At 38.9% G+C, this 26,362-nt stretch overlaps 1 protein-coding gene across 6 annotated transcripts; it reads right to left on the bottom strand.

The window, feature by feature from the left end:
- Positions 1 to 2,134: 2,134 nt before the first annotated feature.
- On the bottom strand, positions 2,135 to 22,722 carry LOC127412970 (F-box only protein 38-like). 6 transcript variants are annotated; one of them, XM_051649712.1, is made up of 21 exons: positions 22,326 to 22,722; positions 21,814 to 22,012; positions 21,465 to 21,598; positions 19,780 to 19,943; positions 17,429 to 17,594; positions 17,066 to 17,341; positions 16,688 to 16,781; positions 16,464 to 16,594; positions 15,509 to 15,679; positions 15,143 to 15,285; positions 14,674 to 14,872; positions 14,465 to 14,587; positions 13,927 to 14,094; positions 12,316 to 12,900; positions 10,676 to 10,776; positions 10,484 to 10,586; positions 9,892 to 10,058; positions 9,226 to 9,371; positions 8,787 to 8,890; positions 8,393 to 8,506; positions 2,135 to 2,830 (listed from the first exon to the last, which is right to left on the bottom strand). In XM_051649712.1, exons 2-21 carry the CDS (start codon positions 21,942 to 21,944, stop codon positions 2,652 to 2,654), a joined length of 3,399 nt encoding a protein of 1,132 aa, XP_051505672.1. In that variant the 5' UTR covers positions 21,945 to 22,012; positions 22,326 to 22,722; the 3' UTR covers positions 2,135 to 2,651. The 6 variants fall into 6 exon arrangements, 5 of the variants coding, with proteins under 5 accessions (XP_051505672.1, XP_051505671.1, XP_051505673.1 ...); XM_051649711.1 differs by having other exon boundaries at positions 22,332 to 22,722; XM_051649713.1 differs by having other exon boundaries at positions 9,961 to 10,058; positions 22,332 to 22,722.
- Positions 22,723 to 26,362: the final 3,640 nt, after the last annotated feature.

Raw genomic sequence — 26,362 nt, 5'->3', positions numbered from 1 at the left:
CCCATAGACGCTCAATCGGATTGAGATTTTGACATACAGATTTTGGAGGCCAAGTCAACACCTTGAACTCTTCATCATGTTCCTCAAACCATTCCCAAACAATGTGTGCAGTGTGGCAGGGCGCATTATCCTGCAGAAAGAGGCCACTGACATCGGGGAATACCATTGTCATAATGGGGTGAACCTGGTCTGCAATGATGTTTAGGTAGGTGGCACGTGTCAAATTGACATCATGAATGGCCGGACCCAGAGTTTCCTAGCAGAACATTGCCCAGAGCATCACTCTCCCTCCACCGGCTTGTCGTCTTCCCACAGTGCATCCCGGTGCCATCACTTCCCCAGGTAAACGGCGCACACGTACACGGCCGACCAGGTGATGTAAAAGAAAAAGGGACTCATCGGACCAGACATCCTTCTTCCACTGCTCCATGGTCCAGTTCCGATGCTCAAGTGCCCATTGTAGAAACTTTTGACGGTGGACAGGGGTCATCATGGGCACTTTGACCTGTCTGCGGCTACGCAGCCCCATGTGCAGCAGGGTGGGATGCACTGTGTGTTGTGACACATTCCTCCCATTATAATCATTAAAATGTTTGTAACTTGTTCCACAGTAGACCTTCGGTCGGTTCAGACCAGATGGGATAGACTTCATTGCCCCTTGTGAGCCTTGGGCGCCCAACACACTGTTGCTATTTTATGGTTTGTTCCTCCACGGACCACTGTCGGTAGGTACTCACCACTGCTGACCGGGAGCACCACGCAAGCCATGTTGTTTCAGACATGCTCTGAGCCAGTCATCTGGCCATTACAATTTGAACCTTGTCAAAGTCGCTCAGGTCTTCACTCGTGCCCATTTCTCCTGCATTCAACACGTTGACTACGAGAACTGATTGTTCGCTTACCACCTAATCTACCCAGATCTTGACATGTGGCCTTGTTAGGAGATGATCAATGTTATTCGCTTCACCTGTGAGTGGTTATAATGTTTTGGCTCATCAGTGTATAAAGTGGGACCAGATCAAAAAATAAATAGTCATGACAGAACTTCCAATTTTATTTAGTGAAATATTTATTCTTCATATAAACATATAAAACCAATCTTGGAAGGTCATTTAAATACAGAATATCTGTACACAGGCTTTGTACACAAGTTTCTGCAGTGCTCAGCATGGGTGTAGATTCAATCCATGTAGTTTCTTGGCTTCTGAACATTGCAGAGTTGGTCACCCAGAAAAATATAAAGTAAAGCAGCTAGAAGGGGGGTTCGTGCATTAATAGCTCTTGGACTCTCAACCCTCTAGTAATGAAACTAGATTTTCATTACCACTCATCACAAACACAAGTGAGTGAAATCTATTCTGCACCAAGCAGCCAGTTAAGACACATTGTGTGTTCTGTTTGATTCCCACGTTTTCTTCTTTTGTGCACACAAAACATTAAGCTACAACGTGAAGGACTAGGCAAGAAAGAAGGAATGAGAAATCCAGATACCTGTAATACTATGGAGTACTTTTTTACAGGTCTCATATTATAATGCAGGTTAATGGCTGCAATTTGTCGAGGCCATTTTGAAGATGCTTCACCCTAAGTAGAGAGAGCGCTTATGTGAAAAAGAGTATGTGCGTCAAAGTCATCTGAAGATGAATAAGGGATATGCTTGGTAACGTTATCCACTGTGCTTTTGATTTAAAACTATACTGCTGTAGGTTCATAAAAATGTTCTTTCAACTAAGGGGATTGGTCTAAAATGTTGTGCATAAAATACTTATGTCTCACATACATCTCTTTTTTCCACAATTTGTTTTTAGATCTATGAGGACCACAGGGTGCCATGTTCCTCTCAGAGGTCAAGAAACAGTTACAACATCTCTTCAACGGGTTGAGTTAAACTGACTCACATCAACGTTAATAGTGAAAATCAAATAACCAAAACCAATGAACCAATCTCTGGGGGACAGTGAGATGAAAAACAAGTATAAAATATGACAAAAAAAAAAACTTCTCTCACCAGCATGAAAGGTATGAGGTGCAAAAAACCAGCACTCTAGAACGATGATATTGCCAGTAAGGCATAGATCCTAGCCAAGACATTATGCCATGTGGCAAAAACCCTGCTTGGGTTATAATATATATATATATATATATATATATAAGCTCAGGAAAAGAAATCTACCATGGGATTTATTTCTGTTTCCACCAAAACCCAAACAAGTGATTTCACTTACCACCTGTCGTGGCTCTACATGTCTTTTCCCTCATGCACAACTGTTAACAAATTAAACAGCTGACGACACCATCACCCCCTCTTTACAGCAAGTGTGCTGCAGGTCAGTGCCAGGCTGCCATTCCTCTTTCATGACGAGAAGAGACACACAAGCAAAGCACAAGACACAATTATTCTACAGTTTATCAGTCCATCAACTTCACACATGAAAGCAATCGCTGACAATGGATGACTCAAAGCGATCACTATCAGTTTCAAGTAGACTCAGATATAAAGGCAACTGGAAATGCCTGGTATTCAACACTGAGGCTGTGTAAGATGCCTCTCTGTTCTCATACAGAAGGCAGCAGGGGTGATCAGAGTCTGGCAGAGGGCTGAATCAGAGTCCTTCAGCGTCTCCAGGCCCTCTGGCTGAGCAGTGACTGTTCTAGATGTAGTCATCGTCCACTGGTTCTCCACGAACATCACAGTAGTGGATGAAGATGACCACTACACGCTGGAAAACGCCCCTACATGTCTGCCGCCGCTCTGAGATCTCCTCACCGATCGTTTCCATGCAATTGTCAGCCGATAGCTGTCCTTTACGCCGTGGCGCATAGATAGTGGCTGAGAGACAGAGAAAGAAGTTTCAGAGAGCGAGTTGAGGAAAAAGGAGTGGACAACAATTCGTTTTCTACAAAATCTTTGCAAATTTTGACATTAAGGGAACAGTTTAACGTTGTGCCACCACGCGTACACATGCGTGGACATTGTATTTTGGCTTCGTTACATGCAATGCACAATTTAAAATGTATTTTAACCAACTGATCTCAGTTCAGAAGACCCTGTCTAAAGGGATCAACTTTCCACGCACGGAGTCATGTGACATAAAAATATGGCGCCGATCACAGCAGAGTTTGTCTTTGGGCGGCAACAAAACTACATCTGGTAAGAAACCTAATTAAGTTTTTACATTGAAACCTGTTTGAGTCAAAAGATTAGTCTCTAGTTTCATCCGATATGCCATTTAAACAATTTGAGTGATATATTGTGAAATGCCAGGCTGCTTAAACACAACGTACACTAATGTGCACTTCAGTGCATTTTTTACTTAGAAATCCTATATGTACTATGCATTTTCACATTGAGAATTTTTGTTTGGCTTTCAGAGGCTTTATATGCAATTAGAATGAAAATAAGGTGCATTTCAAAACAGTTCTGAGACTAATGCAAATAGACAGCACACTAGAGGTTAAATTACTCACTTAATAGGGAGCAAGGGAGCATCCTATAGCTTTTCTATGCAGTTAAGTTGCATTCACTCCTAAAATCTGACCAAAAGTTCAGTTTCAGACTGCAGATGATGTTTGGATCACTCAACATGTTTGGCAGATATGCGACAATGATAATCAGTACATAGATTCAGAATTTACACCGATCAGCCACAACATTAAAACCACCTGCCTAATATTTTGTAGGTCCCCCTCGTGCCGCCAAAACAGCGCCAACCCGCATCTCAGAATAGCATTCTGAGATGCTATTCTTCTCACCACAGGTTATCTCCGTAGAGTCACCGTAGACGTTGTCAGTTTGAACCAGTCTGGCCACTCTCTGTTGACCTCTCTCATCAACAAGGCATTTATGTTCACAGAATTGCTGCTCACTGGATGTTTTTTGTTTTTGACACCATTTGGTGTAAATTCTAGAGACTTTTATGCGTGAAAATCCCAGGAGATCAGCAGTTACAGAAATGCTCAAACCAGACCATCTGGCACCAACAATCATGCCACGCTCCAAATCACTGATCAAATTTTTTCCCCATTCTGATGGTTGATTAACTGAAGCTGTTGACCCGTATCTGCATGATTTTATGCACTGCACTGCTGGCACACTGTTGGTGTCAGATGGGCTGGTTTGAGTATTTCTGTAACTGCTGATCTCCTGGGATTTTCACGCACAACAGTCTGTAGGATTTGCCAAAAACAAAAAAAACGGAAGTGCTTTGTTGATGAGAGAGATCAACAGAGAAAGGCCAGACTGGTTCAAACTGACAAAGTCTACGGTAACTCAGATAACCGCTCTGTACAATTGTGGTGAGGAGAATATCATCTTAGAATACTATTCTGAGATGCGGGTTGGCGCTGTTTTGGCGGCACGAGGGGGACCTACACAATATTAGGCAGATGGTTTTAATGTTGTGGCTGATCGGTGTATAATGTATAATTTTATTTTAACATGGTTGGCAGTGATTAGATGATGCTGGCCATTACTTGTATCAGAATTATGCAAATTGTTGATGTAATGTCTGTAATGTCTCAAAAACATGAATAACCAACACTCCTGGAAACATAAACATTATGATAAAAAAAAAAATCTGACTTTCTATAGCAGTGGTTCTCAACCTTTTTTTGATGAATGCCCCCCTACTTCATTCCCTTACCCCAGCGAACCCCATGTGAAAACAGAAACTAATAATAAAATTGGTATTGTTATTATATTTAAAAAATAATTGAAAAAACTAATAATATAAGCATATTTTGTCGCACTGAAATGCTCGTTCTACATTACAGCATTGATTTTGAGTTGGATGTAGATGTAAATTTGCTGGTATCAACAACAGTAAGCTTATCTATAAAAGTCTATAAAAAATAATAATAATAAAAACAAATTATATATATATATATATATATATATATATATATATTTTTTTTTTTTTACATGTCACTATATGTACAGTTGAAGTCAGAAGTTTACATACACCTTAGCCAAATACATTTAAGCATTTTTCACAATTCCTGACATTTAATTGTAGAAAACATTCCCTGTCTTAGGTCAGTTAGGATCACTATTTTAAGAATGTGAAATGTCAGAATAATAGTAGAGAGAATGATTTATTTCAGCTTTTATATATTTCATCACATTCCCAGTGGGTCAGAAGTTTACATACACTTTGTTAGTATTTGGTAGCATTGCCTTTAAATTGTTTAACTTGGGTCAAACATTTTTGGGTAGCCTTCCACAAGCTTCTCACAATAAATTGCTGGAATTTTGGCCCATTCCTCCAGACAGAACTGGTGTTTGTAGGCCTCCTTGCTTGCACATGCTTTTTCAGTTCTGCCCACACATTTTCTATCTGACTGAGGTCAGGGCTTTGTGATGGCCACTCCAATACCTTGACTTCGTTGTCCTTAAGCCATTTTGCCACAACTTTGGAGGTATGCTTGGGGTCATTGTCCATTTGTAAGACCCATTTGCGACTGAGCTTTAACTGCCTGGCTGATGTCTTGAGATGTTGCTTCAATATATCCACATAAATTTCCTTCCTCATGATGCCATCTATTTTGTGAAGTGCACCAGACCCTCATGCAGCAAAGCACCCCAACAACATGATGCTGCCACCCCCATACTTCACGTTGGGATGGTGTTCTTCAGCTTGCAAGCCTCACCCTTTTTCCTTCAAACATAAAGATGGGCATTATGGCCAAACAGTTAAATTTTTGTTTCTCCAAAAAGTAAGATCTTTGTCACCATGTGCACTTGCAAACTTTATTCTCGCTTTTTTATGGCGGTTTTGGAGCAGTGGCTTCTCTCTTGCTGAGCAGCCTTTCAGGTTATGTCGATATCGGACTCATTTGACTGTGGATATAGATACTTGTCTACCTGTTTCCTACAGCATCTTCACAAGGTCCTTTGCTGTTGTTCTGGGATTGATTTGCACTTTTCGCACCAAACTACGTTCATCTCTAGGAGACAGAATGCATCTCCTTCCTGAGCGGTATGATGGCTGCGTGGTCCCATGGTGTTTATACTTGCGTACTATTGTTTGTATAGATGAACGTGGTACCTTCAGCCATTTGGAAACTGCTCCCAAAGATGAACCAGAACTGTGGAAGTCTTTGATTTTCCCATGATGTTAAGCAAAGAGGCACTGAGTTTGAAGGTAGGCCTTAAAATACATCCACAGGTACACCTCCAATTGACTCCAATTAGCCTAATTGGCTAATTGCCTAAAGGCTAGACATCATTTTCTGGAATTTTCAAGCTGCTTAAAGGCACAGTTACCTTAGTGTATATAAACTTCTGACCCATTGGAATTGTGATATAGTCAATTAAAAGTGAAACAGTCTGTCTGTAAACAATTGTTGGAAAAATTACTTGTGTCATGCACAAAGTATATGTCCTAAACGACTTGCCAAAACTATAGTTTGCTCATTTGAAATCTGTTGAGTGGTTAAAAAATTAGTTTTAATGACTTCAACCTAAGCGTACGTAAACTGACTTCAACTGTATATGTTTAAATGTAAATGTTTGTATGTATGTATATATGTTGCATTCTCTTGCACTGGAAGCTTCCTTATGTGTGTAAGCATACTTGGCAATAAAGTTCATTCTGAATCTAACTCTATAAAAAGTTAACAACTAATTTATGAGACTAAATTATTCTAACAGTGTGACTGAGTTGCAACTCCTTTCATCAGATTCTTACTGATTCAAATGAGTCATCTCTTGGAATTTTATAGTTTTAACAGTGGTATTTGTAACAAGACCATAGTAAGCACATGGATGCATGGATGTTCTTCACTACTGTGGTAAGATGTAACATAATTTCTATAAAACAAATTATGGCATTTGTGTAATTACAAACAGTAGGCCTGCTCTAAACACATGTAAAAACAATAAATACAAAATATAAACATTTCAAAGTTGTAACAAAAATGTATTATATTTCCTCACTCCCCTAATGTGGCCTATGACATATTTAATAGAGCTGAAGTAGTGATATGATAATATGTATTATGAATCTATTTCTGCCTAAAGTACAGTTAGTGTTACTATAGTAAATTCAAGGGTGGTGATGTAGAATTCTGTTGTGAATTTAAATGGTTTCCGCATCTCACGCTTTGCTTCTCACAGATTCTCGCAAAGCTGCGAGTTTAAGAGCTTGAGCTTTAAGAGCTTTGCGCTTGCGCTGCTCTGTCCATTCAGCCGTATCCACCTACAGAGCCATACAGGTGCATCAGCGGAGGTTGTGACTCCACCTGTCTATTTGAGGCTGCTAAACCAGATACTTCAGATGTGTCGCTAAATTTCAGAATCAGATGAACTGTGGTACAAATGCATACCAACCCATATAATGGAGTCCAGATAAACATTTTAATGCAAACAGGAACTTGACAACAGATTTGATTAACATGACTGATAAACGCCCGCCATTTGTAACCTAACACCCCCCTCTCTACTAATTTGTTCTCAGCTACCCCGGCATCCTTTGAATGCCCACTGGGGGGCGGTAGCATCCCCACTGAGAACCCCTGTTCTATAGCTTGGTAGTCCCGCTGTCCACATTTGTTGCCATCAATTTTTTTTTGCATGTTTATTAGGTGCTACTAGTTACAAACCAAAAAGGGAAATGGAAAATGCATATAGCAGTCACGCTCAGGTCTAAGGAGGTTAAAAGGAATAGTTTAAATAAAATAAAATAATAGGAAATAAAAATGTACAACCCTTATGCTATTCCAAACCTGAATGAGTCCTTCTGTGCTTTTTCAAAATATGACCGCGACATGCCATATTTGAATGTGAACGCAAATTAGATTTGATAGCGGTGGCGGCGGTGAAGATTTTCGAAGATTTTTTCAAATAACGGATCCAATTTTGTCCTGTTCCTCATACAAAGCTATCATATGTTTAAGACTTGAGTCACATGGGCTACTTTTATAATACTTCATGGTGCTTTTATGTTATTTTTTAAAAGCCTGACAGCATCTGTCCACATTCACTTTCATTGAGTGGAAATAGAGCACCTTGTAGATTCTGCTAAACTTCTCATTTTGTGTTGCATGTAAGAAGGTAAGTCATAGAATTAAAATGACATCAGGGTGAGCAAATTATGGCAATTTTCTTTTTTGCATGAACTTTCCCTTTAAGGCACATGGGCCTTTCCATTTTTTTTTAAGACATTGCATTTTAGCAGGAAAGGAGCATAAATGTATGTGAATAATATTACATACAACTTAATAGGGAATGGTTAATGAGAAAAAATAATGTGGACAGTGTATTAAAAGCACTAAATCTGACAAAGATGAAGTCACGATTGAATAACCGTGCCATAACAAGCAATCAATAAAATCATTGTTATAGATTAACAGGTTTTTTATTTCATGACAGACATCACCGAGCATTACTTACTGCTTTCATCATCCTCAAAGTCATATCGAGCGTAACTGTTGGGCTTTGCTGTGCGTAAAGAACGAAGCCATGGGAAATCTGTGATCATAGAGTATGGTGCCCCATCTACTACTCCTATAGCACATATAGAATATGAGAAAGGTCAAATAACATCACTGCAAGACAACATTTTTATTCATTTCAAACTAAAAGGCATTTTGTTAATATTTACAGCTAAATTTCTACAATATGAGAGCTGCAACTTTTCTCATATATTCATTGTTTTTTTTACTTTGTGTAAGGGATTTGTGAAGTGTAAATGCAGATGTAAATATCTCTCCTTCACACACATAACTACGGCTGTGTTTCCAGAGGAAGTGAGGGCAACATGGAGTTAGTGATTCGTTCTTCTCACCCTCTAATGTGTAGATGTCTCGTCCCCAGGGATAGTTGGGATACTTCTTTACATCCTCTTCTGTCCGTGTGGCCTCCGGAAAGAATTCATACTTGATGAGTTCTCTTGTCAAAGGATAAAAAAACAACTTAGTGAGCTTTTTGTTTATTGTGCAACCATGTTAAGAAAACCGTGTCATCTAGTGGACAAAGCAAGTATCTGGCGAGCCATTCGGAAAGCTGGAGTAATTTAACAATTAATGTGTGATAAAACAAAAATGATTAGACATTTACTATTGTTTAAATACAGTAATTATCATAAAGATTACTGTAGCTCAACACAGATTTTAGATTATTTTCCATGATAAAATAATATTCTCACTCCTAGTTGATAGAAACTCAGTTTAGTGTTAGTGTTATGTCTGCAGTGTAGTGTTTTATAGGTAATGTAGTTCACTCACTGGCTAATGTTGGCAATAGTGTCCATCCAGCTACGCACGCGCACTTTGTTCCTGACATTGGGTGGGTTGCTGAACTCATGGATAATAGCAATATGGTATGGGTACGGACCACTGAAGAGCTTTTTCTCCAGAGCCAGAGAGTCAATCTAGAAATGAACAGTCAAATGACAGAAGATGATAAAAAAACGATGCCTCAAATACCCCCTTATGTCTGGGGAGAAAAGCATTTCTTTTTTACTTATCAGTGGTAAATATTGTACACTGCCTGTACGGCATCAACAGCAAAAAAATACACTTGTTAAAACAGCATAGTTTTCAAGCGTGAAGCAGTGACAATTGTGAGGACTGTTTCTAATGGGCATTGTGAACAAACATAACTTATGGGGCAGACACAGAGAACGCGTCTTGAGTTACAAAAAAAGCTATGAATCTCAAGATGTGTTTAAAAATCGAAAAAATGTAAGATACGCTGAAAAAGCAGTAAGATGTGTTGTGACAGTCATAGATGTCCATCTAGTGTATATTTACACAGAAACAGAATTCCAAAACAGTGCAGACGAATGCAATAAAATGTCCTATGTGAACAGCCCTTTACATACTACACTAAAATCCATTGATTGTTGCTGCTACGGCAACCTCACTCTTTGCTACATGGACAGCACTGACCTGCTGCATGGGCCTCATGTAAATGATGCGGTTTCTCTCCGGGGGCATTCGCAAGATCTGATCCAGTACCTGCATAATGTCCATCTTTTTACATTGCGCGTAGTCAAAGCGATTCACTATAGGCGCACTTTCCACTACCAGATGTTTCAGCACCCTACAGCGTGTGGCTGCCAAAAAAAACAAAAAAATTACATATGATTGGAGAAGCGTTCTTACACTTTTTAAAAATAAAATTACATAACCTTTCTAGTCATTTGTATTTGTTGGATACAGATTTTTAAAAATAATTTTGACCAAGACCAAAGGTAATGAATTATTCAGACCCATTTGTTAACTTATTAGTTAAGCTAATTTTGGGACATATTCATTGATACATAAGAATGCTACGTTCACAAATCAGAAATCTCTATGGCTTGCAGGCAAGTTTTCCTCTGCCTAAAATATCTCATCAATCAGATATTGCTCTTATGTACAGGAAAACTATTAAAATTTGTTCATAGAAATTTCCATGCATTTTCCAATTGAAAACACTGTTGAAGGGCTTTACTAAAGTTTCAAATGTCAATGCCAAGGTGTTCTGCTACAAACTTACCGTGGACAAACATCATTTTGGGGCACTCCTTAAGGACTAGGTCTGTGATGCCACAGTTTGTAAGTGTGATCCCCACCAGATTTTTAGATTTAAGGGCTAGAACCTGTACAATAATATGACAATAAGATCATTCCGTTTAAGTAGCTACACTAAAGAAACATTAACCTGTGTCAATCAAAATTATGAACCCACCTGCACGTGGTCATCTTCAGTCACAGGGTCACTGGTGCTGGTGGACTTGTCTGCCATACGTTTCCTCTTCACTGCAGGCCGTGGCTTTGCTTTGGGGAGCTCTGGACAGATCAAGATGTGATGAGGCATGTTACAAATTAACTGCCATTGTTGGTCAGAATCATCTTAGCTAAATCTCATCTTATTATCTAAGCTTAACATTGAAAACTTTTAGCATTTTTATTTTATTGACACAGTTTTATGTGACATCCACAAATTTACTCCTTTCTAATGAGTCGTTGGAAATAAAACAAAATTGTTCACAAGGCACTATATATCCCTCTACAATTAGGACATACTAAGATGCAATTGTACCATCAGAGGCCTTGTTATTTATTATTCAAACTCATTCAGTTGAAAAGGTCTCTCTTAGCACACAATTGCCGCATTTCTACTATTGGGCCAAATGAGGGCGTGATAGTGCATACCAGGACTAGTTGCATTCACACTGTCACAATGAGGCTTCATTGTGCCTCCTCAGGGCTAACGGTCAAGTGCCTTTGGCCCGCCGATTACCCTTGGGCCAAAGGCCAACTGGGGATTGTGGCGGGGTCAATGTCAAAGGCGGAGTTTCGCTGAGTAAGGTCAGGGGTTTAAGCACCAAGATACTCATTTCCCAATTCTTCATATCTAGCTACAAGCTCACCTCAACAGAACAATGGAGAATGGAGAATCATCAGTACTGGTCACTAGACGAATTCAGAGCTCTTCTGAATATTTGGGCTGATGAAAATGTGCAATGTCAGATTGATGGCATCTGCCAAAACGAAGATGTGATTAAGTATATTGTCGCTGAACTTGCCAAGATATGTATCCAGCACACAACGATACAGGTTCACGAAAAATGTAAAAAAAATTGTGGACAAAGTACAAATTGCTGTTCATTTCAAGGGCTATATAGTCTCCAGAGTCTGATACCTCAGCTTGAGTTTCCCTCTTGCTTGTGAAATGGGCGGGGTGTGTGCCCTTAGCACCAGGGCGGTGTATTAAGGGTAATGCTGCGGTGCTATTGGCCTGATGGTGGGAATGCAAATTGATGTTGATCTCACGGCTCAAGGCCCGAGGCTGCTGGCCACGGCTGACCTGTTGATAGCCCTGGCTCACATTGGCCTGATGGTTGAAAAGCAGCTAATGAGTGTACGAGTCAAAACAAGCCTGAGATGTGAAAATTATACACTTCACATACATTTTATAAACACATTGGGCTCTTTTCCAAAAGCTGGTGAGCTGCCGTGCTAACTACTACCTACATAGACACATGATGCTGCCTTAGAATTTGGCCATAAGAAGGTATTTTAGAGGACAGAGTAATTTACCTGCCTACCTTGTGGAACAGCTTTGGCATTGGGAGCGTTAAGATGCCTTAAAATGCTGCCTACGTAGGCAGCTCACTAGATTTTGGAACATGGAGATATTCTGCAGTATGTTGGCAATATAGTTTACAGTGGAGTAAGCCAGATCCCCATCACACACCACCATCTGCTTTTATGCTGTGCACAAATGGCACACCACAAGGCTTAGCCCTTGCCCAACTGTGCCTTATTCCATTTCTCACTGATGCGCTAATGTCCCACTGCGTGGCTCCTCTGCTCTCATCTTACCTGACTCATACACCAGGGGCACAGAGGAAAGTCTGCTGCTGGCACGAGTGACTGGTCTCCTGGGGAACTCATCTGTTGGGGTTCTGTGTGATGAATCTGTTCTCAGGCCCTGCTGGTGGCCTGCATGGCCCTCAGATGAGCTCTGAGTTCTGGATGGAGTGTTGGAGTGCCTGCCCTCCATCTCATCTCCCACTGCTCTCTGCTCCTGGCTGTGATGTTCTGGCCTGCAGTTGTCACCCCCTGCTGGCTGGTTGTGGCCACTGCGAGTCCAGTTTACAGAGGCAGAACGAGACCTGTTGCATGTGCAGCTTGTCCTAACCATGTCTTCATCCCCCCTACCCGCCCCACCCTGGTCCTCCTGATTGGCTGAATCTTCCCTCCAGCGAATGGAGCAAACGCAGCTCCCAGAAGCATAGCCTGTAGCAGGTCCAGCCCCACTGTTTCCGTCTCTGGCCCCACACTCAGCTGTCTCACTGGCTGCCTTCATGTCGGCCTTGATCTGCTCGCTGGTTACCTGACAGCCTTTCTCACAGCTTGGCTCATGAGGCTGTGGGCCACGCCTACGTAGTGGCGTTTTTCCTTTACCTATCACAGTTTAAAACAGCATTTATAAATCATCGGCTTAAGTCAGACATCATGATTAAATTAGTTTCTCTGATGGCGTGGTCACACTGACAGCATTTTGCTATGATAGAGTGATCAGAATTAATTTATTTTCAGAGGGTTGGTGATTTGAGGCAACGTGAGTTAAAACAACTATAGCCTATGCAACAAAGCTGAGCGGAGGTTTAACTTTTCATTATGCACAGGTTTGGGAAGTAATGGAACACATGTAACGGGATTACGTATTTAAAATACAAAATATTAGTAAATGTATTCCACTACATTTACAATTGAAATAGTTGGTAATCAGAATTATATTCAAAAAGTATTTTGATTACTGAAGAGATAACTTTGCATTTTATTGTCATTTGTTTCATTTAATATTTAGTCTATTCAGTTGGAAAACATTTATCCGTAAAAATAATGCGATCCAAGGAACGTTTGAACGGCGGTGAAACACTTTCTTTTAATGTGTTACATACATACGAGCAGACAGAGGGTGCTCTTAAACTATTATGAGTGAAAAGGTGGATATGACATCATTGAAGAAAAAGATGTGGTTGTGTACACTCTGGTTTTGAAGTAAGTTTGGAGCAGAAATAGATAACCTTGTGTAAATTGTCATGTGAACATTTAGATTTATGCTAAGCTAAAATGCTTAAACCAAGTTAAATGTTGGCTTTTTTCAGAAAATATATTTTTAATATAAGTGTATTTTGTCTTACTGTACAGGCAGATGTTTTTTCCACTTGGTATTAACTTGATTATAGTCAAAACAAGTAAAAAAAAAAATCTGCCACAATAAGGTGTTTAACATCATCAAGTACCTGGCCTTTTATAACTGTCCACATCTTCACAACCCACACAACTGGATCTAACATGACTACTACGACTGACAATAAATAAAGTACAGCGACTAGGTGAATGAACGACTCCATAGGCTGAATGGGATTGTATTGTACTGTGATCTGATGCAGTGATGGTGTGAAAGTTTTGAATGTTAACTACCATGTGGAGTCACAGCTGTGCTGCTCTTCTCCTGGGCTTCTGTCTCAGCGTACTGGCCTTGAGAGCGGGCGGCACCCTGCGTCCTGACTGGACTGTACTCGTCCTCACTGTCTGAGTCCGACACCACCACTGACTGCTTCTTCACAGCAGTCTGAACTCCACTAGGCCCTGGATGATGGACATAAAAAAGCAAAAAAGTTAAAGGTGAAGGTGAAGGGTGTAAAACAGGTTTCCAGAACACTCTCCTTGCCACTGGTCAACCAAACAGAGAGTCTTGCCCCAAACTCATGGCTTTAGTTGAGATAATGTTTACAAGACAGGCTGGTTGGAATGCTCAAACAACCAGAGCAATGCTTTCATAGTATCAGGGGAATCAACCAACAAATGGCTTGCTTATCTTATCTTACTTATCTTTGCATATTATTCTGGGATAAGAGAAAGTATTTTAACATCAAAACAAACACATTTTACTTCTAATGGCTGATCATTGAAAGCGTACGTCTACGATCATATAATTTACAGTGTTTTTTTTTCAGACCTGCTTGTTCCTCATCCTGCTCAGGTGAAGGATTAGTAGTCTGGCTGGAACCTTGGGTGTCGTCTGCTAGACTGCCAGCCACAAGAACAGGCTCTGCCACCATGCCCTCTACATCAGGAATCTCTGAATGAAGTCAGCAAATTAGATTTCAGATCAGCACCAAAGAACAGACAGTTAATGTCAGATGGTGATGTAGGTGGTATACGCACCCTCTGCACCTCGGTGATTTTGTTGAGGAACGTCTTCTGCCTGATTGTCATTGTTATTTGGTGGAATATTTGCATTGTTATTGTTCTGGTGATTGTTGTTGTTATTGTTGTCATTATCGTTGTTGGAATTTTGATTGCTGACCAGGGCAGATGATACACCGATACCTGTGCCTGCACTGAGTCCCACACGCGCACACCCCTGTGGTATACAAATTGCATTAACATGCCTTACAACATTTTAGTCTATCAGTCTACTGAGCCAAAATCACTTTCAGCCATTTTTTAAGTTCAACAGTTCAAATATTGGGAATAGCATAAGATTCTTACTATTGATGATTTGACAGATGACAGATTTAGACAGAAGCCACAAATGGTAATCAGATATAAATGATGGTTTTTAGGTAATGTAAATCACTGTCAACCGGAGGAAAGTCCTTTTACTTTTTTCATGGGTCGTCAGCATGCTCACCTTAGGCGGCTCACGAAACATCTGGTCCAGACAGATGAATTCCAGGCTGGGAAGCATCTCGATGAACTGACTGAAAGACTCTAGCTTGATAGCATGACAGCGCACCAGACTGAGGTCCACCAACCGACTCCAGCGAGAGTGATCTAAAACAAAGAGCAGCAAATAAGTGAGTCAAGGATCGATGTATAAAAGGCCATCTACAGTGTGTACGAGACATACAGTATGATTAAAAACAACCACCAAATACCCAGGACATTACTGATACTGTTGATTGAAAAGGTAAAACTGAAACAAAATAGTCCACAAGGCACCTAAACTCAGTATCATCATGATCTCAAGAAATAAAGAACTGACACCAAATATTACCTGTAATCCAGTTGTGTGGGTTATGAAGATGTGGACAGTTATAAATAACAAGATACTTGATGGAGGCAAACACCTCATTAACAGCCTTCATTCCAATGTCTGTGATGATTCCTGGATTCTCAATCACATCAGCAAGACCATATTTCACTAACTCAGCATGGCTCATTTTACCTGTTTAAAACAACACATGTTTCTGTAACACAAAGAGCAAGTTGTGGCCCATGAATGCAACCTAAGGTTTAAATGCAATTGGTGATGCCAGGATAATAATAACCATTTCATCTTCAGCATATTGGCCAAGTGAGAAGTTCACCATGAGGCGCTTGTGGGTTGCAGGCTATTTTAAAGCTGAAGTCTGTGATTTCTGTGCTACTAGTGCCACCGAACGGAATCACAAAAATAAACTTCGTTTTCAAAACAGCTTTCTGAAACCCCTCCCCCCTCTGCCGTTGGTCAAACAAATAGATAGTCCCACCCCCAGTTTCTGCTATTGGTTGAGTCAAAGTAATTGTGTTTGTATAGATGGGTCTGTCAAAACAAACAGAGGAAATTTTATAGCGCCACAGAGACACAGTGTTTACAGTTTTCAAAAAACTGGCTTACTTATAGTTGTCTCTGCATTTTTAGCTTGGATAGGAGAAAGCATTTTAACAGAAAAACTTACATCAGCTTTTAAGGAATTTGTATTCATTTGAAATTGGGATACTTGACCTTGAGAGTAGTGAATGTGAGGAAAATAGCTCATATCAATATTTAGAGACAATTATTAAAATAATTTAATAAAATAATTAAAATATTAGGAATTAATATTTATAAACAAAAAAGCAATTAAGTTACATAAACGCCACACTGTCCATTCTGTATGTTATTACTTCTGCATTTATTCTTTCATATTACGCTATTCAAGCTCTTGATAGCAAGAGGTGATCATACACATTATATAGAAAAGACTTACACTGCAATAAGAACTCATCAACATATCCAATGTGCAAAGTCTCAAACTGGGGGAACTCCAGTTCAGCCATTTTCAGTGCGGAGAACACCCCATCTTTGGTTAAGGAAGGCTGGATTCGAACTTCGTGCAATCTGGACAATGACAGCTGATTCTGTCAGCACCTTTAATTCTATTGCGTAATCAGAGAAAGTATAAAATGCGTGGAATATCCGCTGAATACCTACCTGCGAGCAGCAGTAATGATGAGGTAGCCCAGGTCGACTTCAAGTGCATTCTTACAGGCACCAAATACAATTGTGTGCAAATTACGAAACCCCCCTAGAAGACATGTACATTAGTAAGAATATGACTAACAGACCTGACATTTCCTTTATTACGGACCATGCTTAAAGAATGAAGAATAAAAATGCAAAAAACTGTAAAACACAATGAGTTTCGACTACACTTTGCCATAAGAAAATAAAAATAATGATAGCTAAAAGTAATAAGACAATAATAAAGACAATATACATTTCAACAATATCAAACAGCAGAATCTCCTCCTCTTATACTTCTTTTTAATATATTTCTCACATAGTGAGCAGACATGATGTTGTTCTTACCTGACCTCCAGCTGTCCTCCACCACATGCTGAATCAGTCCCCCTAAGAAGGGCACCCTCACCAGCTCCAGCTGCTCAAGGTTGCGGGCGGAGGCCAGACCAGTGACAAGAGGCACATACTTTAGAGAATTGGTGGGACCAGCACAGTTCCTCATGACGAATGTACGCAAGTTTACACAGAGAAAGTCTTTAAAGGGCTGAGGCTTAGTGAGGCGCACCCATTTTAGGTACAGATGGCGAAGCATGGACAGACAGGGGATCTCTGGCACGTTTACACCTGCAGGAAAGAGAATGCAGAAAGGTTTGTGACAGGATGTGAAGTGATATGAAAAAGTCTGTACCCTGGAGAAGATTTAAAACCAACCGACAAGATGGAGAGTCTGGATTTTAGCTGCCACTGGAATGGTGAGTTTGTTCTCAGATGGAATAGGAAAAGCCCCGTTTCGGTTCCTGAATTTGCCCAGAATGTGAACCTGAGGCATGTAGTTCCATATCGCCTCCACCAGTTCCAGATGTGATGTCTCCACACCCTATGAGCACAAATATTGTCTGCATTTCAACAACAGTAGGATGCAGAGAGGAGACCAATGATTCATGGCACACAGTGGATTCAGTAATAGGATTAAAGGGATAGTTCAACCAAAAATGAAAATTCTGACATTGTTTACTCACCCCTGTTGTTAAAACCCTATATGACATTCTTTCTTTTTCTTATCACAAAGGGAGAAATTGTGAAAACAAGTTGTGCTCAGTGATGTCATCCAATGGCAGTTTATGGTGACTACCTCTTCAAGCTTCAAAAAAATGCAAAAATACAATTCAGAAGTCTAATAAATTATTCCATGAGATTCATGATTGTTATCAAAGCATACAATAAGATTTGGTGAGAAAAAAACTGAAATCTAATGTATTATTCAGCGAAATTATGTATTGTTTTAAATTTTCACTTACTGTTAATCTCCTGTGTGCGTTCATGATAGGGCACGAGAGCAACAGTTCACAAAGCCCCCTCGCGACATTGGGGCGTTCAAGCGAAAACTCATTGTTTATCTAAAAACAGGTTCGCCACAGTGATAGCGACAACAGAACACAGAACACAGCTGCACAAAAACCAGAGAACAGAACTTACTAAACATGTCTGAAGAGTTCGTAGTTGAAGAATTGATGCATTTCTATGCCCAGCCTTATTTTTGTGAAAGTTTTTGGTGCCAGTTCACAACAGACAGAGTTACCCGCGCGATGCCGAAAATAGAAAACAAGCAATCGATAGAATGTACCATCGCTCGTTACTGTTGGTTAGGACAAAAACTCTAACCAAAGAAAATATATTTTTTTATCGCGTGTCATTTGCTGTCAGGTTAGGACAGTGTGACCGTGGCTGCCTGCCTCCTCTTTGTTTCTGTTTGATTTTTGAGTACTCCGTTCAAAAAAATATGGCTGAGCTCAGAATTGTATCAATTCTTCAACTACAATTTCTTCAGACATTTTTAGTAAGTTCTGTTCTCTGTTTTGTGTGCAGCTGTGCTGTGTTCTGTTGTTGCTATCGCTGTGGCGAACCTGTTTTTAGATAAAACAAGTTTTCACTTGAACGCCCCAATGTCACAAGGGGGCTCCGTGAACGGTTGCTCTTGTGTCCTAACATGAACACGCACAGGAGATCAACGTTCAGTGAACATTTTCACTAAATAATACATTATATTTCGGTTTGTTTCTCACCAAACCTTATTGTATGCTTTCATAAAATCATGAGTCTCATGGAATAATTTATTAGACTTTTGAATTATAGTTTTGCATTCTTTTGAAGCTTGAAGAGGTAGTCACCATAAATTGCCATTGTATGACATCACTGGACATTTTTTTACAATTTCTCCCATTGTGATAAGAAAAAGAAAGTCATATAGGGTTATAACAACACAGGGGTGGCAGAATTTTCATTTTTGGGTGAATTAATCCTTTAATCCATGTGTAATCAACTACATTTAAGAAACTTTCACAGCTGAAATTTTTTATTTTGTTAATAATTTTTCTGCAGAAAGATACACAAACATAATGATGAAAGCCAAAATATTAAATGCCATTAAAAGCTTATTATTTTGGAGCAAAAGAATGTAAAAAGAAACCTTAAAGGTGGCAGCATCATTATTTTATTTTTCCTTAGTAAATATTGATGCATGGTATTTAATATTTTGCCTTTGATCATCATTTATGCATTTATTTTAATGGTTAAACAAAATTGTGCAGGGGACCTCTGGTTGAGTTGACGCTGAATAACCCAATAGTGTACAGTATACCACATACTTGTGCCAAAAATGTAGGTACATGTTTTCATACAGAAAAGATCCATCCAAAAGTACATATTTAGATTTTTTCTGAATTTAGGATACATTTATATCTGGAAAAATAAAATAGAAAAAATAGGACTCATCTTGCACTTAGAAACATAGAATGTGAAAGGCTGAAATGTTTTTATATTATTATTAGAAATTGAATACTACATTTGCACTATTTATTACCCTACAACAAGTCTTATTTCAGAGTATCAAAGGTAAGAACAAATTTATGGTAACAATGGTTGAATTCTTGCACAAAAAACCTCTTCTGTGCAGATAAATAAGAACACTTGTACACAATTAATAGTGATGGTTAGTGTGAGGACATAATGTTTTCCATAAACTGAGATGACAGATATCACTAACTTGGATATCATGGACTCACAATAAGGTTAGGACAGGCCTGTAGAGCCTCCAAAACACCAGGAATACTGAAAGCCTCATAACCTCTAACCCTCCTTCTCTCTAGGTAACGTGGATGAAGACCATACAGCTGCTCCAAATCAGGCATCTTCTTCATCAGCATGAGGAAACTGGAGTCTGTGAAACCTAAGATGACCACAAACACACACCAGTTCAAATAATCTATTACATTACATGGCATTACATTACATAGCTTCAAGATCTCTATTTATGACTTCATGGATTCAATTCCAAACTTTATCGACATCTACTTCATTTGAACTCTGTGTAACAATCTCATTTGCCATCATTAAACTTAGATATACAGTATATCCTGTATATATTAAGTATAGGCATTATATTGCTCATCGGCCACCCTGCTCTCTAGATATCTGCATTGACCACTCCATACATATAACTCGAAAGTTGGTATACACAGATTCTGTGCACTTTAACATTTTATGTGCTGGAAATGTTACATTTAGCATTGCATGGCAAAACATGAAGGTTTAAATATGGTCAAATAAGTTAAACAGAGCTGAGAGTACTACACATGTATTGGTAGCGAAAATATCGAAAACATTTAATGAACAAACTTGGAAGGGATATATAAAACGTTCTGAATGACAGACGTTCAAATTTGGCAGAAATCTGCAGAAGTGAGTGTTCTACTGTCAAATTAATGATTATGATCCTTAATATTAAAAGGTGCATTCAGTAAAATGTGTTTTGAGTTGCGCTGACACCAAGTGGCATAGATGAAAAACAGATGTTCAGTTACTGAAGTCATTGCAAAAATGTGCAGTCAGCCATCATTGATTTCTTCCATTCAATACCTAAGGATTATTGAGTGGGTTTTTACTGGTCATATGACTTCAATATGGTGTTGCTCATGAATGTGCACCCAACACAATATATAGAATAGTCATATCAGTTTTAGAGAAAAAGACGCTTTTCAAGAGTCTTCGTCCCTGTCTCAAATGGCACCCTAGCCCTTGCGGTCCTCCTCCGCGTCCAGATTTTGTTTGATGGAGTAATTCCATCACTGGATGTTAACCACTTATACACATCAGACTAAAAAGTGATGCTATATACACACACACAAGAAAAGCAAGTGATCCGTCGTTGACAATCAGGAAAAACTATTTTAAATATGCACATGATATCATCTTGTCCGCCATTATTTTCCCTCAGGCACGAAACTCCAGTCCGCTGTGACTGGTCAAGAGGAAAAGAAGCGTGGACTGTTGGGTAGTAGACCGCTGTGGAGCTCACACCAGTGCTGGCTCAGCTGAAGGGTGCAAAGAGGCACTCATGAGCACCCTTCTGAACGCTAAAATGTCAAATGGGACACTCTACGATCTCATGATTTTTGCGGGGCGAGACCGCAAGTCCACATGAAGTGTGCTATTTGCGACCGGGACATCTTATTTGAGTGTACATCATTTTAAACATAATTTTCAAAAATAATATTATACTATTCATATTTATTTCAGTTTTAAAAGTTTAGAAATTAGCAAAAAAATGACTGAGTGCACCTTCAATATAAACTCAAAAAGGTAGGCCTGCCACAAAGCCCTTAGACAGACATTAATACCAGTTTTAATCAGAAACAGATCTCAGCAGTGAACTTTCACACAGGGCAGAGGTATTATGGGTTCTGCCTACCTGAGGGCATATACTCCCACCACCGGCTGGCACAAAGGTCCACCACCTTTACCACTCGCAAGTACAGAGTCACTGCCTCCCGCAGTTTACGTGACAGAAACTCCATACACATTATGTCCTGCATGGGCAGGTACCTGTGGGGAGATGCACCTATGTATTATAATTCAAGGCATATTACAGTATTAAGGTATAAGTGTCTATAATTTGAGTCAATCCATGTGCTGCAAGAAATCTCTGGAACAGGTGTGCTCATTACTCCTATTACACAATGACTCACCACTGAAAGGCCAACATTTGAAAAAAAGAGGTAATGGGTGGTAGGTTGTGGATGCACATACGCTACACTGACCGAAATATGTGGCAGAGCACCTCATGTGAGAGCTCATTGATATAGTCTTTGTGTTCCTCATGTCCGAGCGAGCTGAACGTTCCTCCCCACAAACTCTGAGTCCTGGTGACCTTCCGCCGTGGGCCCGTCATGTCCTGGGCAGTGAGATATTCACCCGAGCAAGGTAATAAAGTCAGTCTTTTTCTCCTGGTCCACTTTTCTAGAACATAAACACCAACACACAATCTTCACTCAGTCCTACATAAATAAAACATATATAATATCAATTAAACATCTGAAAAAGAAGCTGGAAGTCACTTTCAAATTACATGCATTTAAGACATTAAATGTAAATATGTCTAAACTATTATAATCCAATTGCTTCAGAAAGTCCACTAACAAATGTTCCTTATTAAAGCTGTTACCCCACCCCACAAATAATTGACAATAGCTCATAAAGCGGGTAAAGAAGGGGTAAATTCACCAAAACACACGAGACAATGGACATAACATCTACACCAAACTGAGCTTACACTCACAGCAGGTTTCCAGGATATATGTGAATCTTAACAGCGGTTGTTGAAATGTATCATGGTCAAATAAAGCAGGAGTGGACCAGTTCAGTGACCCGCAGCAAGTGGAGATGATGATGATGATGATGATGATGTTGTTGTTGTTGTTTATGTTTCAGGTTGTTCTGTATGAACAGCTCTAGCTAACAATCAGCTGTCAGCCATCTCACCCCTGTTTTATACTTATAAACGCTTTAACAATGGCTTAAAAGGGGAAATTGCAGCAGAACCTGGTCTGTATATGTCCTCTGAATTTCACTCAAACCCTAGAAGAGTGATTTACGGTGAATTTGAAGATATGCAGCAGCTAAAAATCGGTCTGGATCCGCGTTCAGCAGCGATGTGAAGCCAGCGTTTGACTCCCACACACAAACAGGAAATGGAGTTTTATTGTTTTACAAAATAAAAGACCCGAATAATGGCGTGATTATTAAAAGAAGTACTCTTCCCCCTCATTAAACACTTTTATACAAGCAAAATAAATAAATAAATAAACAAATAAAGTGAAATGAATAGTAATTTTAAAAAATATGTTTATCATGTACACTGACGTGAGATTAAGATTCCAGTCATATCAGTATTCTACAATTCAGTGCCTTTTAAGTTCTGGTAGGCTATATTATCATTTTTACAGTTTCAGTAGAATTGAAGAATAAAGGATATTAACAATATCACACACTGCTGTGGGCCTAAATATCAAATGTCTAAATACAGTAATTAAAGGATTTTAATTTATTGCACAAGTGTGTTTTCCTCATGCCTTTAGAGCTGCAAGTCACACATTTTTGACAAAAAGAAATGCTAAATCATTGGATTTCTAATTTTATTTCCATGTAATCAAATGTTTATTATTACATTCTCTTACTAATATGTATTCATCTGTGGTGGTAAATGTATCATTTTAACACTAATAGTGGAGTTTTTGTGTGTGTCCCTTGACTTATTGTCCATCCTGTTATGTTTATGTTATGATACTGTGTCCTAATTAAAGTTTTGTGTTGTGAAAAGACATCACACACTAGAGGTGACATCAGCCATTCAGCAAAATAATGTCGGAGTTATTTGAAGTGTGTGTAACTCTTCTGTTTTATTTATATTTTCCTTTATTTTGTGATGTCATATTTGGCCAAGCATGTACAATGTTATGGGAAGATATAGTGAAAATGTGTGTAATTGAGAAGAAGAGGAGAGGAGTTTTCCGTTTTGATAATTAAAATAATAATAATAATAATAATTGCACTGTACATATTATTGCAATCAATAAAAACATCAAATTGATCAAATAGCCATGTGTCATATGTTGTTGGAAAGCCCACACACAATGTAATCGGATGCATACATAATTAGACAATCCACACAAAGCACGTTACATATGGCCACCAGGAGATGGCGCCAAGTATAAATATGTTTGCTTAAATTTTTACCTCAGCTTTCTTCCTTGCCTGTTTTTGAACGTATGCATGCACAAAGAACATCACAGAGAGAAATTATTATAAGAATGCTACTCTTTACCATAGCTTAGGAATACACTGTTAAAGAAAACATCACTAGAATTAACAACTACACCCCACTATTTAATTTAATTTGTCTACTAATAATACCCAACTTTGTATTTATTTGCATCACAAAATTATTGTCTTTCACCATAGTGTAATATCCACCACATCTCAAACTCAAATGTATTGTGTTTAATAGCATTCAGTGGTGGCAACGACATTTTTACATTTTAAACAATTTTGGAATAAAAATGACACATTTCTCTTTCTAAGGCTAATTTCATAGCATAGCATACAGTATATGTATCAAAAATACAAACAATTAAATTATATTTTTTATAATTTTTGCATACTTTTATAAAATTGCAGCTTGATTGAAAATGTCACATTATAAAAACATTCTGTTCACAAGTCTCATCACACGTCTCATTTTTCATTTCAAGCATGTCACTGACATGGTTGTCTCCTTGGTAACCAAGTACACCACTTTTATTTTTATTTTTATAAAGGGTCAAAACTGTTAACACTTACTTACTCTAACACCCAAAATACATATTTCCACTTGAAAAGAAAGACAGAAAATGAGAAAAAAGAAAAAGAAAAAAAAAATGAACAGCAAAACAAAATTAAGCTATGAAAGGCTATATTCAGCCTGACATCTATCATCAAGCAGGCACAATCCTGCCTTCCTCATAATGTGTTGGCCATTCTTGGTCACACGCCACAACAATCTTACGGGTAGACATGATACCTCTGTATTCACACTTTGGGTGTCTCGCCCCTCTCTTTAAGTTACATGTAATCACAGGAAAAGGCTGGTTGCTCACAAAAAATTTTCCCTCTGGAGTTCCTCCACCGGTACAAACTGCTCTAACTTGGTCTTTATTTGCTTGAATAAAGCTGTTAACATCTTTGCAGTCGTTGTCATTTAGGCCTTTTGAGATTTTTCTCTTGCGGATCTCACTGTCACATTTATTCACAGTCATGCCGCCATACACATGCTGCTTGAGGAATTTCTCATAACGTTGCCTTACATCTGCTGGTTGACCATAAGTGGACAATGAGACACACAAGATGAGGAGCAGAATCACAGTGGACTCATGAATCTCCATGACCTGGTGAGCAATACATACAGTATATCAAGACACTCTCTACTGACATTTGACTATTTGAAAATACATGTTGTGAAGTCATACCCCACTCTTCTTGACAAAGCAATATTTTGTTCCAGCAGCTGTCTTCTTTTGTCTGTTGGCTGTAAAACAATAAAAAGAAGCTTAAAACACTTGAAAAATGATGATGAAACTTGCTACAAACACTTTATATTCTGTAATACTTCTAACCAGCTTCAGTTTAGTCTTCACTGCTGTCTGTCAGTAATGCTGGTGATTTTAATTGTAACCTAACATGACCTTTAAACACGTGATGGTGCATATGTGACCTGATTTACAGGAAATTTCACCACCCTTGTTTAACATTGGTTAGGTTTGTTTGAACAATTATTTAAACATGAAAAAGCAAGGTTTAAGACCACATTCTATCAGACATGAGCCCTGTTGATTCTTTTAGAGTACATAATTGGCCTGATATGGGTTTTATGTTTGTTTTATTGGTGTCTGTCATCCCTCACAAACGTTCATGGCAGCACGCATGTTCCCTACCATGGTTTATTTTTCCTCAATAAAGTGTTCTTTCAGTGTTTTAAACTGTAGTTCACATACTGTCAATTGTAACATGAGCAGATGGGGAGAGTTTTGGAGAACATTGCATTTCTTCCAGATAGCAGTCTATTACTGGTTAAAGGAATGGGAATAAACAACATCTGAGAAAAATAGGCATTTACAGCTGAAGGACTGAATTATAATTGAGTTAAAACACTCTGAGTAGAGGGTATGAATATTGCACTACTAAGTAGTATATAGGCCTAATCAGCAGAATGTTGCGTGTTTGTGTTACAGAGCTATGGCATTACTGATTGATAAAACATATTTGACAATGTTGTCACGACATACCTAAAGATACTGAATACACATGAAGATGCAGACCTGACAGATATTAACCTCTTAGTGCAGTGCTTTCTGAGACCTACTACAGGGGCCGGTTGCACCAGCTGTGCGTAAGTTCAAACTTAGCCTAGTTGTGGAGTAAATGGGCACTAAGTCACAATTTACGCACTACTAAATATTTGAGCATTGCACCATTAAACTTAGGTAGGACGTAACCCTACGTATAAACTAAATATTTACGGAAGCCTCCGACCAGGAGTAATGGATGGAATAAAAAAGCAGATTCACTTAATGACATCAATGAGCTCATGTTTTAGTTGACAGGCTTCAGTCCTCTCAACATGTATATGATGGTGTTGTCATTTACACTCTTTTACATTTATGGGAGAAATCATTATGTAAAAAACTTACTTCTTCAGCATGAAACCGATCTAACGGTGCACTTTCCTGTGTACGGTGTCAAGTTTCAACATATACGATTTATATAAGATATAAA

The sequence above is a fragment of the Myxocyprinus asiaticus genome, chromosome 22 (assembly GCF_019703515.2).
Source record: "Myxocyprinus asiaticus isolate MX2 ecotype Aquarium Trade chromosome 22, UBuf_Myxa_2, whole genome shotgun sequence".
NCBI classification, from domain to species: domain Eukaryota; kingdom Metazoa; phylum Chordata; class Actinopteri; order Cypriniformes; family Catostomidae; genus Myxocyprinus; species Myxocyprinus asiaticus.
The sequence above is the reverse complement of the archived record's forward strand: the minus strand, read 5'-3'. Positions and strand labels throughout refer to the sequence as shown.

Bases quoted from the DNA above. Each gene is read 5' to 3' on its own strand.
- LOC127412970 (XM_051649712.1), bottom strand. From the start codon at position 21,944: ATGACGGGCCCACGGCGGAAGGTCACCAGGACTCAGAGTTTGTGGGGA. The intron at 17,342-17,428 runs GTTGGTTTTAAA...TCTTTCCTGCAG, and splicing joins CCAGACTCTCCATCTTGTCG to GTGTAAACGTGCCAGAGATC. The intron at 8,891-9,225 runs GTGAGTGAACTA...TCCTTTGACAAG, and splicing joins ACTATTGCCAACATTAGCCA to AGAACTCATCAAGTATGAAT.